General features: G+C 42.3%; 1 protein-coding gene and 1 non-coding gene across 2 annotated transcripts in view; both read right to left on the reverse strand.

The window, feature by feature from the left end:
* Positions 1-19,092, reverse strand: part of DHTKD1 (dehydrogenase E1 and transketolase domain containing 1) — a 55,426-nt gene that overhangs the window by 28,018 nt on the left and 8,316 nt on the right. The window contains exons 2-6 of the mRNA XM_028114711.2: positions 12,125-12,280; positions 8,382-8,593; positions 7,371-7,565; positions 4,786-5,055; positions 805-976 (exon numbers count right to left, since the gene is read on the reverse strand). Coding sequence (XP_027970512.1) covers positions 805-976; positions 4,786-5,055; positions 7,371-7,565; positions 8,382-8,593; positions 12,125-12,280 — 1,005 coding nt within the window. The remainder of the gene's footprint in view (positions 1-804; positions 977-4,785; positions 5,056-7,370; positions 7,566-8,381; positions 8,594-12,124; positions 12,281-19,092) is intronic.
* On the reverse strand, positions 11,074-11,180 carry LOC114217786 (U6 spliceosomal RNA). The gene has a single exon (XR_003611053.1). It is a non-coding gene; the product is annotated as a U6 spliceosomal RNA (small nuclear RNA).

The following is a 19,092-nucleotide window of genomic DNA, read 5'->3' on the forward strand; positions in this document are numbered from 1 at the left end:
GGGTATAGAGATTACTTAAGAATAAATGAACTTTAAAAGAAAATTCACAGAGATAGCCCCAAAAGGCATCCAGGACAGGGTCTGGGTGCAAAAACGGAATAGTTCCTACCACCTAACAGTTTTTGTAACTCATGAACTGGACGATGGGTAAAAAAGCCTGCCTTTCTCTTAATTCTGCCCAATTTCCAGGGTAAAACGAGTCAACTTTGCTTCCTCACATCTGATTTCTAACCAAGACCACTTAGCCAAATTCACTGACTGAATATACCATCTTGACTGGGGTTTTGGGTACCCCAGGTCTGAATCTCCTAAAGACGAGTACTCTGGTGTTGTATCAACTGTACTGATCTTTGGTTTTTATCATTCAACTGGATACTTGGACAATTTGAGATGGCACCCTCTCAGTTCCGCTCTTGTCTTACTTCCTCGGATTCCAAGATCACACTCAGACTTTTTTTTTTTTTTTTTTAGATTTCATTTATTTATTTGACAGAGAGAGAGATAGCAAGAGCAGGAACACAAGCAGGGGGAGTGGGAGAGGGAGAAGCAGGCTTCCCGCGGAGCAGGGAGCCCGATGCGAGGCTCGATCCCAGGACCCCGGGATCATGACCTGAGCCAAAGGCGGACACTTAACGACTGAGCCACCCAGGCGCCCCCACACTCAGACTTTTAAAGGACTATTAGTAACACTGTTGGTGACTACTGACCATATCTGATCCAAAATTTAAAACGGGATAACCAGCGAGGTTCACTCTTCCAAGTGAACTAGATGTTTCTCTAGGGCCGCCTCCCTGTGTCACATACCGATATCACTGCAGTATAAGGAAGACCTTCCTCTTTCTGCAGGAGTGGTGTAACCCAGCTGGTTATTGACAATCAGATGGACACTCCCACCAATTCTGAAATGTGGGAGATTAGACAGCGTAAATGTTTCGGGAACAATCCCCTGACCACAGAAAGATGCATCACCGTGAACCTAAATCATGGAGGAGAAAACGAGAAAATGAACATAAGGGGTGTAGAAATTTATGTTTCTAATTGGAATAAATTGTTTTCAAATAATAACAGGAATAAAAACAACCACACTCTCACGGCTCCTCTGCCTTCCCAAAACTCTGCTGGTTCTGTACAGGATTTTGTAGAATGGTTAGGCTGATCTCAAGCAGGTTCCAAAGCCCTTTTCCTCTTGTGGCCACCACCAGCTGATCCATTCTACCCACCCCCACATTATCATTCATACCCATCATTTCTAATATACCCATCAACATTCTAGAACAAACAGCAGCACCACAGAAGGAAGGGCTATTGGAGGTATAGAAGGAAAATCAGCTCCAGCACAGTTTTCACAAAAACAGCCTGCAAGACACGAGGAACAGTGCACAGCTTTGAACCTTTTCTCTTCCCCAATCATCCCGCCCCTGAAAAGAGTCCGCGTGCAGCTTGCATCCCCTGATCCCCACTGGGTGTGTTGGCCACCACTATAAACATAAAGGAGGGGGATGTGACTGCAAAGACAGGAGGTGGGGCGGGGGGGGGTGGGGAGTCTCTCACAAGTGGGTGAAAGGATGCTTTGAGGAACCAACAAAATACTACCACACAACGTCTGAAATGTGCTATTCTTCCAGAACATTTGAAGTCTGTTAGGTCACAACATCATCACAAAACCTGACGGACAGGAAGTGGTAGAGAAAAAGTGAAATCTCTTTTAGAAAAGTTGAAAGCAAATAATGAGGGAATTGTAGATCTTAGAAAATCTTAGAAGAAGATATGAGTTCTACTGACTTCAGGCTAAAAGGATATTACCTGTCAAATCAACATATTATACCCCGTAAACTTACATAACATTATTGTCAATATATTGCAGTAAAAAATAAATTAAATAAAAGGCTAATATCAGAAACAGTCAAAATGCCGGAGTAAAAACTAAAATGATCTCAGATGCCCTAACAGCGTGACCATTGGAACTCTAAAAATAACAGAAGTAAAAGACCTAAATACGAGTAAAGAAAGAATACTTGGAAGTAGATTTTTTTTAAAGGACATTAAAAATGTCCTTAAAATAGTCATTTTTTTTTATGTAAATAGAATATTTTGGCTAAGAAAGGAAGCACTCCTTTGCAGAAGTAACAATTCCAGGCCACACCTTCCCTTGGCCAGGGTCTATAGAGATGACTCCCATTTTGGAGTCCCTACACCTAGTAATAACGAATACCCGCACATTATCTCCACAGCATCAATCCACTCAGTGGGGGGGAGGGGGGGCGGTGCGGATAAGGAAGTCACTACTGTCCTTTTTACAGATGAGAAAACCAAGGTTCACCAAGAGTGCATATTTCACACTGGAGTAGACGCTGGGCCTTCTATGGTACCTCCAGGTTTTTTTCTACGTATTTCTCTACCCCTCCAAGCCTTTCTCCTGGATCAAGGAACTTATTATGTACATGCTCTCATTTAATTTTCAGAACACTAGGAGGAATGGAATATACTCCCATTTACCTATGATATTCAGAGAACCTCGGTAACAGAACCAAGCACACCAAGCCAGAAAGCAGCAAAGGCAGGATTTGAACTCGAGTCTTTGTCTTTTCTGCACCACGTTATGCTGTAAAGTCCAACCCTTAGCCACCAGGTCCCGGGGCTCTGGGCATCTGAATGCTCCCCCTTGATGAGGGGATTTTTGGGGGACAGTGGTGTTAAGAGGGGTTCCGTAAAGCAAGGAAGAGGGAGGGATTTGTGCCTCTTCTGCTCCTTTACAAAAATGTTACAGTAGAGGCAGTGGTAAGAACATACCACCTGGGGGAAGGGGGGCACCTGGGTGGCCCAGTCTGTGAAGCATCTGACTCTTGATTTCGGCTCAGGTCAGGATCTCAGAGTTGTGGAATGGAGACCCCCACCGGGCTCCACGCCCAGCGCTGGGGGTGGAGCCTGCTTGAGATTCTCTCTCTCACCCTCCCTCTCTCCCTCTAAAAAAAAAAGAACGTAACATCTGGCCTCAACTATACTCAAACAAAAATTTCTCAAAAAAAGAACATAACATCTGCTCTTAACTTGCATCGTTTTATCATGGTCTTTGGATTCTTGGCACGAAAGCGCACATGTGCCATTTGCTAATTTTATTTTCTTCTTAAATCGCAAGAGAAACCACTTCACTATGCCCCAGAAAGCTTTTTGGGAGTAAGGGTCCATAAGCACAAATAAATGCTGAGTGAGGTGGGAGCTACTCAGCCAAACACAGCCAGGGGGTTAGACACACGTACCCATCACAAAGGACAATCTACCTTCACCAGGTTCTGGACCCAGATAAACAGAAGACGGGCAGAAAAAGTAGCATCCAGAATCTCACCCACCGTGATATTATAGGCTCCAAATTTAGAGTTCTCAGAAGAAATTAGAATTATATCCTTGAACAAGGCAAGACATGTACAGACACAGCAGGGCAAAATAATTTTGGAACACAAAGTAGACAAAAGAGGGCAGTCAGTTTCTCATCACTTTAAAGAAAATGTCATTTTCACCTCTTACTTCTAGAGCCCATGTGAAGACCTGCTTCACGCGCTGGGCGAACGTGAATGATAGAAATACTTTAGAGTATCATGAATTAAGTCAAGTGAAAGGTAAAGAGAATGGCTAACAATGTAACATTTCCATTTCAAAATACCATAGTGTAGTCAAAGGCAATGCTGCTACCCCCAATTTACTTACTACAAGTTTCTGGCCCATGAGAAATTAACATGCGATAATAAGATACAGTTGTTATTTGGGTAAGCAGCCAAATATTCTCCTGCCTTATAGAGTTACCTATTCCTGTGGGGCTTAAAGACTTAGTTACTGATACCCAGAATTAATTACTGCCCAGGAGTTAAAAGTTCATATTTAAATGAATACTCATAGAAAAAAAAAAATGTGACCCATAGTCCAAACCTCCAGGCTGTTGGGTTAGCAAAACTGGGGGTGACTGGGGGTGACTAGGGGTGGGGGGTGGGTAAAGGAAGCAAGAACCACGCTCATAATTAGTATTGGCTGCCTTAATGCCAAAGACCTTTATTTTATTTCATTATTATTTTTTAAGTAGGCTCTACACCCAGCATGGAGCCCAACACGGGGCTTGAACTTACAACTCTGAGATCAAGACCTCAGCTCAGACCAAGACTCAGATGCTTAACTGACTGAGCCACCCAGGCACCCCAAGACCTTTACCGTAAAACAAACAAGCAAGCCCTGTTAGATATATGGATACCACGTAGTTTCCTAAAAGTAATGACATCTGTCCTCTGAAAAGCATCAGGGTTACCAGTCGATAACTCCCTTAAATAACATGCACAACTCCAGAAAGAAAAACACAAGACAAACCATAAGAGACTCTTAAGCATAGGAAACAAACTGAGGGTTGCTGGAGGGGAGGGGGTCGGGGGATGGGGTAACTGGGTGATGGGCATGAAGGAGGGCATGTATAATGAGCACTGGAGGATGTTATATAAGACTGATGAATCACAGACCTGTACCTCTGAAACCAATAATACATTATGTATTAATTGAATTTAAATTTTAAAAATTTTAAAGTGGTTCTTCAAAAAAAAAAACAACAACAACAACACAGTGAAACCTCGGTCTAAAAAGTCAGTTGCCTTGAGACTAGACCTCATACCTGCTATTAATTTTAAAAACAAGCCCGGAATCTTCTTTTCCCAAAAGTTAATCTCAATTTCGTCTTGAATGTCTACCATCTCCCTTCCCTTCCTCCTGCTCTCCTCAGCCTCCGGCCTCACTTCCTGAAGCTACAAGTACCTGTAAGCAAACGACTTTGTCCCCAGGCTGAGCCGAACTGTCTGGAGAGTAGTCCCCGTCCTGTCTAGACTGCTGCCTTCCTCGAGTCTTCCCCACGGCCACAGGGTTGACAGCTTCCAGGTGCGAGGGGTTAGGTAGCATGGTCACGTGGAGGGGATGGTGCGCGCCGAAGTCCAGGTCAACCGAGGAGGTCAAGTGAGACAGGACATCTCCAGTGGCTGAAACATTTTCCGGAAATTCACTTAAGCCTCTCATTTTACGGAACATCAGCTGTTATGAATAAACATACAAGAGAACATGTCTTTTATCACAATGGAGACCAGAGAAGAGGTGGTTAGTTTAAATCATACAACTGAAAGAAGCTGACACACATGCTTGTGTAACTATGATCACCATGCATTCTTTAAAAAGAAAGGCACAAGCTTCTAACTGCTTAAATGCACAGAACTATTTGGAGATCTTCACCATCAAATGAAATACCAACACTCTGAGAAGGGTCTGACACGACTAGTTAGACATGTAGACAGTAAGATAGTAAGATGTTACATAGTAAGTTACCTCTGCCTTGTAATATGCAAAATAATTTTTCTTAAATACACCTGTTAGAATATATTCTCCAAAATAACTTTTTATGAATCTTGTTAAAGGTAGACAGGAAAGGGGTGCCAGGGTGGCTCAGTCTGTTTAAGCATCTGCCTCCAGCTCAGGTCATGATCCCAGGGTCCTGGGATGAAGCCCCGTGTCGAGCTCCCTGCTCAGGTGGAGAGGCTGCCTCTGCCCCTTCCCCCCTCCCCGTTCATGCTCTCTTTTTCTCTCTCAATTAAATAAATAAGATCTTTGGGGCGCCTGGGTGGCTCAGTCGGTTAAGCATCTGCCTTCAGCCCAGGTCATGATCCCAGAGTCCTGGGATCCAGCCCCGAGTTGGGCTCCCTGTTCAGTAGGGAGTCTGCTTCTCCCTCTCCCTCTGCCCCTCCCTGCTTATGCTCCCTAGTGCATGTGCTCTCTCTCTCTCTGTCAAATAAATATATAAATAAATTCTAAAAAAAAAATCTTTAAAAAATAAAGAGGTAGACAGGAAAATGATAGAATAGAACATAATCCCATTTAGACACAAGATGACATCCAGGATTAGCTCAAGTCATGCCTAAAAAATTCTGCTGTCCAATTTCACTTCATTTTCAGTCTACCTAGATATAACCATTACTACCCATTTTTAAAATGCACAAGCAAGAGAAATTAACTAAATTGGTCAAGGTCCTCAGCTAGTAAGTAACGAAGCCGGGTCTCAGGCCAAGGTAGTTACCAAAAACAGCATGTTATCCTCATTTATCCAATGGTTTGAATAACCCAAAAGCTTCTTACTGACCTATTGACAAATAGGAGCACACATACTTAGTATGGGTACATCCATGTTTCTCACAAATATGATCATTTATAATCCAGCATCTTTGAGTCATGTTTTTGTCTGCAGTATTTTCGGAATGCAATTTCTGGTTTAGGGATTTCTGCCTGTGTTTAAGGACATTCCTCCATCTGTCAATCACTTTATTCTGTTGTCTGCCTTTTCGAAAATATTGTCTTTCAAGAGCTGATTATCAATCTCTCTCGCATGAGAAAAACTGAGGTCCGAGAAACAGTGGTAAAGCTTGGCCCCAAGACATGACGTCATGTGTACTTTCTAGTGGTTTAAGGGTAAACATCCTTCCGTGGGCTCTATTCACTCCATTAACTCTCATAGTCCCTTTAACACTTAGAATTACTTTTAATCTCCTGGCCAAGATCAGTAGTGAGGTTTATCCACACATAGCAGCCACGATCTGATTAAACTGCAAGTCACTCTGATATTCCCGGACATTAAATCTGCAGCCCAGGGGCGCCTGGGTGGCTCAGTTGGTTAAGCGACTGCCTTTGGCTCAGGTTATGATCCCAGGGTCCTGGGATCGAGTCCCACATCCAGCTCCCTGCTCAGTGGGGAGTCTGCTTCTCCCTCTGACCCTCCCCCCTCTCATGCTCTCTCTCTCTCTCATTCTCTCTCTCAAATAAATAAATAAAATCTTTAAAAAAAAAAAAATCTGCAGCCCTAACTCTCCAGTCTTTTGAGAGACTGATAGAGCAGCTGAGTTGGACGGAACAGGAACACCAAGATCCACTTACCTATAAAACTTCTCATGTGGTGGTCTCCCAGGAAAACAATGTATTATTAGTTTTAGTACAGTATGCTAAGTATAAACTCTGCACATAATTGGAAGGTAAAATGGACTTCTTGGAAGGTAAAATTATAAATAATTGCACAGATCTTAATGTTTGCTTGAACGATTTCTATTAAATTAGGGAAGCGTGCTTCAAAGAACAGAAATTATGTATTCACGTCATCCTTGAGAAAACAAACTGAACTTTAGCTTCCCCGAGAGAAGAAAGAATCCATATAAGAGGACACAGAAAATCAACCCCAATACCAGATCTGTCCAACAATTCATTAGGCTACCTCTTGGACCAACTGCGCAGATGTTTACTCAGATTTCTAAAAGGAATTATTACTATCAGTTCTATTCTGTTACAGTCAATTGTGCATCAAAGTATCTTACCTCTGGAGGGAACTGCAGAAGGCCTGTCAATAAATTAAGCCTCCCTCTGTGGGGCATGCCAATAATCACATCCGTTATCCCGCTGTAGGCTGACATTTTCAGCAACTCGTGGAAAAAGCCCATCATGCTTTCGGCTCCTTCACCCCCATACCGCTTCACTGTGGCAAACTTGGTGGCCAAAAAGTGGTCAAACTCCTGTGGAACATCACGTCAGACACATCTGTTGCAGGAAGAGAGCCAGCTACTCAGGTCCAAGTCAGACACGTTTATGAGTGTTGTGGGAAGACCCTATACTACTTCAAGCGGCTGCGGCAATGCCCCTTCATGACATACTCCAGAGACAGGCGTTAATTAGTCCGGAGCATGGCAGCAACACCTTGCCAAGGACGCCAGGCAGCAGTGGGAATGCAGAGAAAATAACGTGGTGGTAGAATAACTTAGCCCCAGAGAAAGCCTCTTAGAATGTATTCCTCTGGGGGGTGGGCGGGGGGAAGGCATGTGTTCTTCTAAAGCAAGGGCTGGGCCTTCGATTCCGCCCCTCCTAGCCCCTGAGTTTTAGTAGCCGGCTCTACAGTACTATCTCATCAAGGTGGGCAAGCCATCCAACTATCCAAATGACTGGGAATAGTTTGTCATCTTGACATGCCGGAGCCTGATCCGAGCCCTGACAGATTCAATTCCATTTACTTGTACCAAGAGCTTTCACGCATAGCTTTCTCTGATCACTTGAGGTAACAGAAAGAGATCTTAAGGATTTTGCAGTCTTTTAGAGAGTGAATAGGCAAATACATAAAAAGTATTTTGACTCAGAGGAGAACCAGTAGCTCTGGTGTTTGGTGATCTACTTTTTTCTACTTAGAACCAAGTGGTGTGTGTTATATTGCCTGTTGTGTTGAGGCAAGGGGATATCTGGGGTAAGTAAATGCTTTAATTCCCTCTCTTCAATATTTATGTATCTTTTATAGAAAATGAGCCATCCTACTCCATTGATATTAGCTGGTACTTTTATACCTGAGATTCTAGCATTAGTTTTGACAGGTGTTTTCGCTCTTCTGTGCTAAAAGTCTCTTTTTTCAGTTCTTCAAATCGCTTGGCAAACCAGTCTTTCTCCTCCTGGCTCTGAAGTTGGGAGGTTTCAACAGAAATCTGCCCACAGTAGATTTGGTTGAGATAGGCCAATACTTCCTCAAGAGAGGCCTCCTCCTTCCCCATGTTCAATAATCCTACAAAATGGAATCAAAGGGATCATTTTAAAAAGCAATCAACCACATAATTAATTATAGAACATACAAAATATTTCAATTCAGAGCATTTTGTTCTGGATAACTCGGGTCATCATCAATGGCTATCTAGATTTTTCTAAAGGCAAAACTAGAAATATGGTCAAAGGCCATGAAGTAGTCATACTAGGAGAGGGAATTAAATCTTTGCTTTATGCCAGATTTTGATTCTATTGTAATTTCAAAATAAAAATTGGAACCTGACATTCATCTGCTTTATAGCTAGAAATCAGAGGTCCTACCTTTATCTGAAATATCTTCCCAAATGTTCAAGTCTTATTAATAGCTATAAAGCAATTCTACCATTGAAGAGTTGGTCTTAATGTGAATTAATATTGATAGCAAAGCAATATTTTAAGGTAAAAGGAAATCTACCCAACCCTCAGTCAAAACAAGGGAAGGTTTGTAATCTATCAATAGCTCAGCACCAAATCAATTATCAGTCATTTGCCTAAACCTACACACCTACTTTATTATTGCTTATGGTTTCTTACAATAAACTTCAGCTCTTTGATACTGACTGACCATTCAAGTTATAGATATTGCTTTGTGTGTTGCTTGGCTTCTCTGCCTCCCATTTTAAGCTATAAAACGGGAACAGTCAAAGCACCTCAGGGGAGAGTTGCTAAGATTACATGAGATAGGAAATAACCCAATGTCCATTGATAGGATAAACCAAATGTGATGTAGCCATTCGATGGAATATGATTCAGCCACCTAAAGGAATAAAGTACCAATTTATGTTACAATATGGGTGAAACTTGGAAACGTTATGCTAAGTGAGAAAAGTCAGACACAAAAGGCCACATACTGTGACTTTATTTATACAGAATGTCAAGAATAGGCAAATCTATAGAAACAGAAAGGAGATTCGTGGTTGCCAGGGACTGGGGAGACGGCAAAATGGGGAGTAACTGCTAAGTAGGCACAAGATTTCCTTTTGGGGTGATAAAAATGTTCTGGAACTAACTTGATGGTTGCACAACACTGTGGATATACTTAATGCCACTGAAGTGTATACTTTAAAACGGCTAAAGCTCTGGGTAGCTCCGCCTTGCAGCGCAGGCGGTGCCTGTTGAATGCTTAAAAATCAACAGGACTGTGCTAGGTTGATCAGGTAGATGGAAGGGTATTCCATGCAAAGTTATGGATGTATGAGTTGACACAGTATCAGGGACCTGTATGTAGACTCAGCAAGAATAAGGCACAACAAGGGGACAGGGATGACACAGCTTTTCCACTCCTGACGGGCCCTTTAAGTTATGATAGTAGCATAGATTCTTGTCTCAGAGACTCTGAACTGAGAATTACCTAGCTGAGTCCAGTCAAATCCTAGAACTGAAAGGTAACAAAATTGTTGTGCCCTTAAAAGTCACTACCTTTTGGAATGGTTTATTACACTGCAATAAATTACCAGACATTACTAATTGATGCATGTACCAGAATTTGACACTGGCTTAAGATTAACTTTAAAAAAATGACATGAGGGTCACCTGGCTGGCTCAGTCCTAAGAGCGTGTAACTCTCAACCTCGGGGCTAGGAATTTGAGCCCCGTGTTGGGTAGAGAGATTACTTAAGAATAAAATCTTTAAAAATAATAAATAAGGGCGCCTGGGAGGCTCAGTTGGTTAAGCGACTGCCTTCGGCTCGGGTCATGATCCCGGAGTCCCGGGATCGAGTCCCGCATCGGGCTCCCTGCTCAGCGGGGAGTCCGCTTCTCCCTCGGACCCTCTCCCCTCTCATGTGCTCTCTCTCATTCTCTCTCTCAAATAAATAAATAAAATCTTTAACAAATAATAATAATAATAAATAAAAATTAAAATAATAAAATAAAATAAAATAAAAAGTAAAATAAAATATGACATGAGGTAGGAGCCCAGGATCCTGACGGGTTATCCATCCCCAACTTTAAGTTCCCAGGGGCAAGAAAAAAGGCAGAAAAAGTTCAGGCTGCAGAAATGGAAGGTGATGTGGGTTGTCACCTTACCTCTGCCACTTTCTCGCTATGAGCTGCTTAAGTTCTCTGAGTGTCTGTTTTCCTATCAGTAACTTCTTTAGGCAGTAGGTATGAGAATTAATTGACATAATGGATATAAAGTGTCTGGCACATAATGGGAGTCTGACTTTTATTTTTATTTCAGGACTTGGAATTTTTTTACTCATTTTTGAAACAACTTATTTTCTTTTGTGGAAAGAGCACTGACCATAAGATCTGTTTTCTTACCAAAGTTTTAAGTATACAATATGATATTGTTAACTATAAGCCCCCGGTGTTGTATAGATCTTCAGAACTTAATTATCTTTCATAACTGAAACTTTGTACCTTTTGACCCACACCTTCCCTTTCCCACCCCTCTCCAGACCCTGGGAACCATTATTCTACTGGTTCGAGGAGTTTGACTATTTTATTTCATTATTTTTCTTAAATACAGAATGCTTCATGAATTTGCATGCTATCCTTGCGCAGGGGCCATGTCAATCCTCTCTATATCGCTCCAATTTTAGTATCTGTGCTGCTGAAGCAAGCACGAATTTGACTACTTTAGACTCCTCATACAGTGGGATCATGCAGTATCTGTCCTTCTGTGACTGGTTTTATTTCACTTAGCATAATACCCTCAAGGTTCATCCATGTTATCCCAAATGGCAGGATTTCCTCCTTTTTTAAGGCTGAATAATAGTCCATTCTGTACATATATTGCATTTTCTTTCTTTTTTTTTTTTTAAGTTGGCTCTACGCCCAGTGTGGGGCTTGAACTCATGTCCCCAAGAGCAAGAGTTGTATGCTCTACCAACTGAGCCAGCCGGGTGCCCCTCCACTGCATTTCTTTATTCATTCGTCCAACGATGGACATTTTGGTTGTTTCCAGATTTTGGCTATTCTAATAATTACACAATAAACATGAGAATACAGATAACTCTTCAAGATCCTGATTTCAATTCCCTTGGATAAATACTCAGAAGTGGGATTATTGGATCATATGGTAATTCTATTTTTAATTTTTTGAGGGAACCTCTAAATTGTTTTCCACAGTAGCTATACCTACTTGCGTTCCCACCAACAGTGCACGAGGGCTCCCTTTTCTCCGCATCCTTACCAACACTTGTTATCTGGTGTCTTTTTAATAGCTGTTCTAACTGGTGTGAGATGATAATAGCTCATTATGGTTTTGATTTGCATTTCCCTGATGATAAGTGATACTGAATACCTTTCCATATATCTGTTGGCTATTTGTATGTCTTCTTTGGTGAATATGTTTTTAAACTCAGAGGAAATGGGCCCTATTGAAAGACTATTCTAGAACCTCAAGACAGGTCATCTTAGTGCTTGAATGTGCCCCTCACTGTCAACTCACATCCCCTGGAAGCCGCAGCTCCAGTGGGCATGTGGATTCTTCAAGAACAGAGAAAGGAGCCCTACCTCGTGTTGGCAGTTAACTGTCACATGGACAGTCAGTGTCAAAGAGCTTTACCTGTGGTATTAAAGGGTCCCTGCAGGGTCTGCACAAGAGCTTGGATTTCAGGCACATTCTCCTGCAAGGCTTGTCCACTGAAGAGGGGGTTGATTTTGGCAGCTTTATGACCATGTTCACAGTATATTGTCACCAATCTGGCAAGGCCATGATCAACTAATTCAAGGGGGAAAGAAAACAGTACAAACAATTTAGGAAACACCCACAAACCAAAAAAAAAAAAAAAAAATCAGTTTTTTCAAGTAAGTCTTTGCAGGCTTAGACTTTTTTAATGCATTGCTCCTACCCACCACATCTCAGGATTAAAGACTACCACAATCCAAGAAAACACACTTACTTCTTTAAATTTATCTCATGATAGCTAAAGTCACTAGGAAAAAAAAAAAAAGGAGACAGAACTATGAGTGTACCTTTGTAAAAACAACTATGCCCATTGATAGATCGTAAAAGGAAACACCTCAAACTGAGAAGAATTGTTAGAAGGCTGAGATTCTGGATAATTATAGTTCTCTTAATTATTTGAGATTTTTAAATATTTTACATAAAAAGGGATGCCTGGGTGGCTCAGTCGTTTGCCTTCCGCTCAGATCATGATCCCAGGGTCCTGGGATCAAGTCCAGCATCGGGCTCCCTGCTCAGTGGGGAACCTGCTTCTCCCTCTGCCTGCCGCTCCCCCTGCTTGTACACTCATGCTCTCTCTCTCTCTCTGGCAAATAAATAAATAAAATCTTTAAAAATATATATTTTACATAAAAAATAGAAATAGGGGCGCCTGGGTGGCTCAGTCGTTAAGCGTCTGCCTTCGGCTCAGGTCATGATCCCAGGGTCCTGGGATGGAGCCCCGCATCGGGCTCCCTGCTCAGCGGGGAGTCTGCTTCTCCCTCTCCCCGTTTGTGTTCCTGCTCTCGCTAACTCTCTCTCTGTCAAATAAATAAATAAAATCTTAAAAAAAAAATAGAAATAGGTAGAACTACAAAATCAATGTTATATTTCCTTCTCTATTTCTTAAAGGCTAGGTACCTAGTTATTTCATAGACTCATGAAATCTTACACTAGAAAAAGATCTTTAAAATGATCTTGTCACTCACATAATGCAAACAAACAAACAAACAAACAAAAACAAAACAAAAAAATCCCCTTTATAAAGCCCTAAATGAGTGGTTCCCTTAAGTCTCGGCTTGGAGGAGAGGCATTCTCTCTCAATGAATCCAACTGGTGATTTTATATTGAGCCAAAAACTGCTTTTCTTCCCTTTTTCACATGGAAGTTCTTCCAAATTTTAAAGAAAAAAAAAATCCTTCACGCCCACACTCAATTCACCTTCAGTTAATCAAGGCAACCTTACAAACTGAGTGTAAATCTCTGAAGATAAGCAGATCTGCTCTTGAGGGCACACATTTTCTGAACATTTTTTCAGTTTGTGTTTTTCTTCTTAGAACCCAGAGAAAATTGTTAGCATATTTTGAACGATTTAATGACCATTTCATGAATATTTATTGCCATGCAAGGAGCTACACATGTGCTTGGGTTTGTAGTCAGAGGATTGCAGGCTCACAGGAAAGAACAGAGATGAAATGAATATGTAAAAGATACGTTTGCACTAATACAACAGTTAGGAGGTTCCATACTATGTCTAATAAACTAATAAAACTCATCAATCAAAACAAGTAAATGAACTGATTTCAGTCTGGAGGGTAGTTATATGAATTGCTATAGGGTTCTATTCCGAATCCTACTGAAGTTCTCAACTGCTGTGTTATGAAGTAGGAAACCTTCAGATTTGTGGCTAAAATCCAGACAGACCATGTCCAAAGCATTGTCCCCAATGGCCACTCCTTAAAAACACATTCTTCCTACCCCCCCCAAAAACAAAACACAACAGAACAACAACAACAAAAAAAAAACCCCACATTCTTTCCTGGGCTCTGTTTGCAAGATCCCGCTTTTCTCCTAACTCACTGGCTACTCAACCTCAGTCATTTGCCGGGAGCTCCTCTTCTTTGCCCATCTCTAAAATATTAGTGCTCTGCAGGTCTGCCCAGAGCCTTTTTCTCAGGCTGTTTTCTCTTGCAGGGTGATCTGCTGCACTTTCCGCAGCTTCTAGTAACGTGTACAAAACTACACCTCTAGCGGGACAAGTCCAATAGTAAATATGTAGGGTTACCGTCACTGTTCTCAAATTAGTAGCCCTGTTGAAAACATTCTCTTAGTGAACTCACAGTCAGCTCACAGAGGTCACCGCCCACCAGACTTTTCATGCTACTCTAGAGCAGTGGCATGGGCATCGGGGCAAGGTATGCTGCTCACTCCCAAGAACACATGGCCACTGCTATTCTGGCTGAGCCAGAGAAAGAGGTCCGTCCCCTCCGCACCTCTAGGTACATCCTACACCCAGCCTGGCAATCTGTTTTCTCTCGGACCCTCCTTCCATTGCTCTGGTTTCTTCTGGCAGACCCAATCCCGTATCCCTTCCCTCTGCCTCCCAGATCCTTCCATTGTCACCTCTGGAATTCTGCTCCATGATTAACAAACCTCTCTGCATTCCTACCCTCTTCTTTAAACTTTCCTTATACCCCTGTCCTAACTGGAAACTGCTCGCCCCCCACCCCCCCCCCAGCCCCCGGAGGACAGCAGGAGGTGAAGCTACTCATCACCACACCCACCTCTCAGGTATTGAAGGTGGAGTCGAAGCCTCCTAGTTCCTCATGGGACATTCCCCTATCGTTTCGCATTCCTGAATCGTTAGTGTTGTTTGGGGTTTTTTAAAGATTTTATTTATTTATTTATTTGACAGAGAGAGAGAGAGAGACAGCCGGAGAGGGAACACAAGCAGGGGGAGTGGGAGAGGGAGAAGCAGGCTTCCCGCCGAGCAGGGAGCCCGATGCAGGGCTCGATCCCAGGACCTGAGCCGAGGGCAGACGCTTAAGGACTGAGCCACCCAGGCGCCCTGAAATGTTAGTGTTCTAACTCTGCAAACCTCTGGTCCTCTGAGGCACAACGACACAGTGTTGTCAACTAATCTCCGTTTGCCAACAGCCATTACAAAACAATGTTGTAGGAGAAGCTTAACGGAAAAGTGTCAGTATATGTAGATGAAAAAAGACTATAAACAGTATATATAGCATGAGGCTGTTCTTTGTTAAAGTGTATGTGTATAACACATAATGCATATTTCATTACATAGTCTATATAGCATATTAGTATCTATATACTTCATATATATGTATGTGTGTATATATATTTCATATATGCAAGGGAAGTAGACCAAAAACTTAGGGATTATTCTATATTAAAATTCCTGATTTTTGGTTTTTTGCTTATCATATTTACTAAGTTTTCCACAGTGAACATGTATAGAGCTCTTTAATTTAAATTGTATCCATTTAACTGACTTGTTGCCTCCTGCACTCTGAAAGCTTTTTTTTTTTTTAAGATTTTATTTATTTATTTTGACAGAGAGAGAGAGCACAAGCAGGGGGAACATCAGACAGAGGGAGAGGGAGAAGCAGGCTCCCCGCTGAGCAAGGAGCCGGATGTGGGACTCAATCCCAGGATCCTGAGATCATGACCCGAGCCAAAGGCAGATGCTTAACCGACTGAGCCACCCAGGTGCCCCTGAAAACTTTTGATTAGTAGGTTTTCTCCAGTGCACCTGGCATACCTGTCCCCACCAGTGGACCTCTTGCCTGTAAGAATCAGTTATATTTGTTCCTATGGCTGTCGCTGTGGGAGAAAGTAAAATATTAGGGGGAAAATCATAAAAATCTAGAGAGACGTTGTATTCAGATTACTTCCGTAAGTGCTCTTAATTTTAAAAATTTGCAGACACAAAAAAATAAATTATGTTAAAATACTTAAAGCATCTCTCATTTCTTTATCATACTCCTTGCTTTAATAACCCTTTTTGAAATTAACTGACATGAAATTAATGTGTTCTAGTTTCAAATGCACTGGATAAAAGTGCTTCACCTGTATTATTTTTGTAGCAAATAGTGAAATTTAAAGATTTAAAAGGATGCGAGCATCGCAATTGAATATATATATTTCTCATAAAAATAACTTCCTATCACTGTATAAATAAACCAAGGGATTACTGTAAAAGAAAAATGAGTATCTTCATGTTAGGCATCATACCACCCAAACAATTTAGTACTTAGGGTATCTATAGAAGTTCAGAAGAATTTAATTTGGTGTTTAAATCCTTAAGATGCCACAGAGAATAGGGAAAACAACAGCACATATACACAACTCTTCTTCAAAATGAAATGGAAGATACTGAAGGCAGGCTTCTGGCTCAAGAGACTGGCACAGAGCAGAAGCTCAAGAAACATTTGTTATGAACTGAGTGAAGTCCTGAGAGTCAGCGTATTATAAGAGTCACAGAACCCTCAGGAGGAAAGTTTTCCAGGGCCCTCAGATGTACAGTACAAGAGCTGCTGCGGATCCTTCTTCCTTAGAGCCCCTCTTTTCTGAGAACTGCATCCTCCCATTCCAGGAAGTGGGTTCCCGAGGCCATATCCATCTCATTCCCTTCTGCCTCCCTCCCAATTGACGGATTGCAAAGACACCAGAGTCGAGGTGGGTCCGATTTAATCTTTCCGGACTTTATGACCTGGGATTGGGAGATAAGGGTGGTTCACTATGCCTCCTGTTTGCGCAAACAATGTGGTTTATGCTGAACACCTGCTTTCCTTCTGGAAGTCTGGAATTTTGGCACATGCAGAGGATGCTTACATGAACATCTGCCGATAAAAACCTTGGGTGCAGAGCTTCTAATGGACTTCCAGGTTAGCAGCATCGCACATCTATTACTGTGTTTATGTTACTTGAAGAGGAGAGCATTCCGTATCACTCCTCATGGGGGAGAGAGTATAAGAAAGCCTGCACAAAGGTGGCTCCAGAGGTGCCTTTTCCCATTATGATCCCGCTATGTATCCTTATTACATCACTGTGATAAATCTGAGCCATGCGCCTGGGTGGCTCAGTTGGTTAAGCGACTGCCTTCGGCTCAGGTCATGATCCTGGAGTCCTGGGATCGAGTCCCGCATCAGGCTCCCCGCTCAGCGGGGAGTCTGCTTCTCCCTCTGCCCCTCTTCCCTCTTGTGCTCAAAAAAAAAAAAAAAAAAAAAAAAATCTGAGCCATGAATACAACTATAGGCTGAGTGCCATGAGTCTTTCTGGTGAATCTCCAAATGTGGGGGTGGTCTCGAGGACCGCCGACTCACATTATGGGGGGCAGAGGAGCTGAGTACATTAACAGCTGCGCCCTGTGGGCCCATGCGCAGCTTTTGCCAATATTCCCTGAGTTAGTTCTGGTCTTCTTCCCCCCACTGAGTCTTGGTTGCTGCACATATCCTTCGGTTCTGGGAGATACCCTTGTATCTTTCAAATAAAGTCCCCTCTTTGCGTTAGATAGCCACAGTTGGTTTCTGTTGCTTGTGACCAAAAGAACCTAGGCTAATAGGGGAGTGAAAAAAAAATATGACAGGGATATCTACATCAGTGACTTTATTCTCTCCATAAGCAAGCACAGCGGGGGCACGAAAGGGTTTGATTTTCGGGAAGGGTTCATACTAACCATCATGAAGTACACAGGCAAATAAACTAAACTTAGTACGTAAACGTAAAGACAGTAGAGTTCTTTCTCATCATCCGGTCATAAGTAGCCTCCCCTAAAATATCCAGATCAGATCCAATAATCTTCCACTCAAGGCAGCATATGCTTATAGCACGTGGGAATGTTGGATAAAATGACTGAAGACTCCAAGAAAGAGAATTTCATAATTGGAGTCCCTCTGAACCCCATTAAAATGTGATGCCTGCCTCACAGCTTCAGCTTAGGAACTTCACAGATAACCACCTGAAAACCAAGACTTTGTACCACAGTACTATATTCTGTACAGCAAACTCAGACCTAGGCTGTGCAACCGAGTTCATTTTATATCATACCCTCTCTTTCCATCTCAAACACAGTATCGTTATTAAATAAATTTATTTCGCCGGGTATTTCTTCCTTAAAAAAAAACACTAAACAAAACAACAACAACAACAAAACAAAAAAATCCTGGTTCTGGTCCTTTCTGTTTTTCTCCCGATCCTTTCCTAAATCACTGCCAAGATAGGTAAGTGTCACAGATTGATAGTTATGATAACGAGAACTAACTTTTTTTAAAAAATTTTATTTATTTATTTGTCTGATGGAGAGCGAGCGAGCACGCGCATGCGCACGCACACAAGGGGGGGAGGGGCAGAGGGAGAGGGAGAAGGAGACTCCTTGCCTAGCAGGGAAGCCCAATGCAGGGCTCAATCCCAGGATCCTGGGAGCCTGACCTGAGCCAAAGGCAGATGCTTAACTGACTGAGCCACCCAGGCGCCCCAAGAACTAACTTCTGCTACACACTGTGCTCAGAGTTTCACACACAGCACTTAACTCTTACAACACTGAAATAGGTATCCTTAGCTGCAGAAGAGTAAACTAAGGCTCAAAGAGTAAACTGACATTGCAAGATGTCACATAGGTAGTGAAGAAGGTAGAATTTGAACTCAAGCGTATCTGACTTCAAATCCAGTCTTTTATCCATTATACCACATCAAAAATTGAAAAGGAAAGTCCAGAGCCTACAGCAAAAGGGATGAGAGAACTGGACATCACTGGGACATTAAAAAAAAAAAAAAAGCACAGGGCGCCTGGGTGGCTCAGTTGGTTGAGCAACTGCCTTCGGCTCAGGTCATGATCCTGGAGTCCTGGGATCGAGTCCCACATCGGGCTCCCTGCTCAGCAGGGAGTCCACTTCTCCCTCTGACCCTCTTCCCTCTCATGCTCTCTATCTCTCATTCTCTCTCTCTCAAATAAATAAATAAGATCTTTAAAAAAAATTGTTTTTAAAAAATTTTTTTAAAGTACAAGAGGGTGCCTGGGTGGCTCAGTTGGTTAAGCGACTGCCTTCGGCTCAGGTCATGATCCTGGA

This window comes from Eumetopias jubatus, unplaced genomic scaffold, assembly GCF_037043125.1.
Source record: "Eumetopias jubatus isolate StellerSeaLion01/CBP00866 unplaced genomic scaffold, mEumJub1_p1.0 scaffold_8, whole genome shotgun sequence".
Classification (NCBI taxonomy): Eukaryota; Metazoa; Chordata; class Mammalia; order Carnivora; family Otariidae; genus Eumetopias; species Eumetopias jubatus.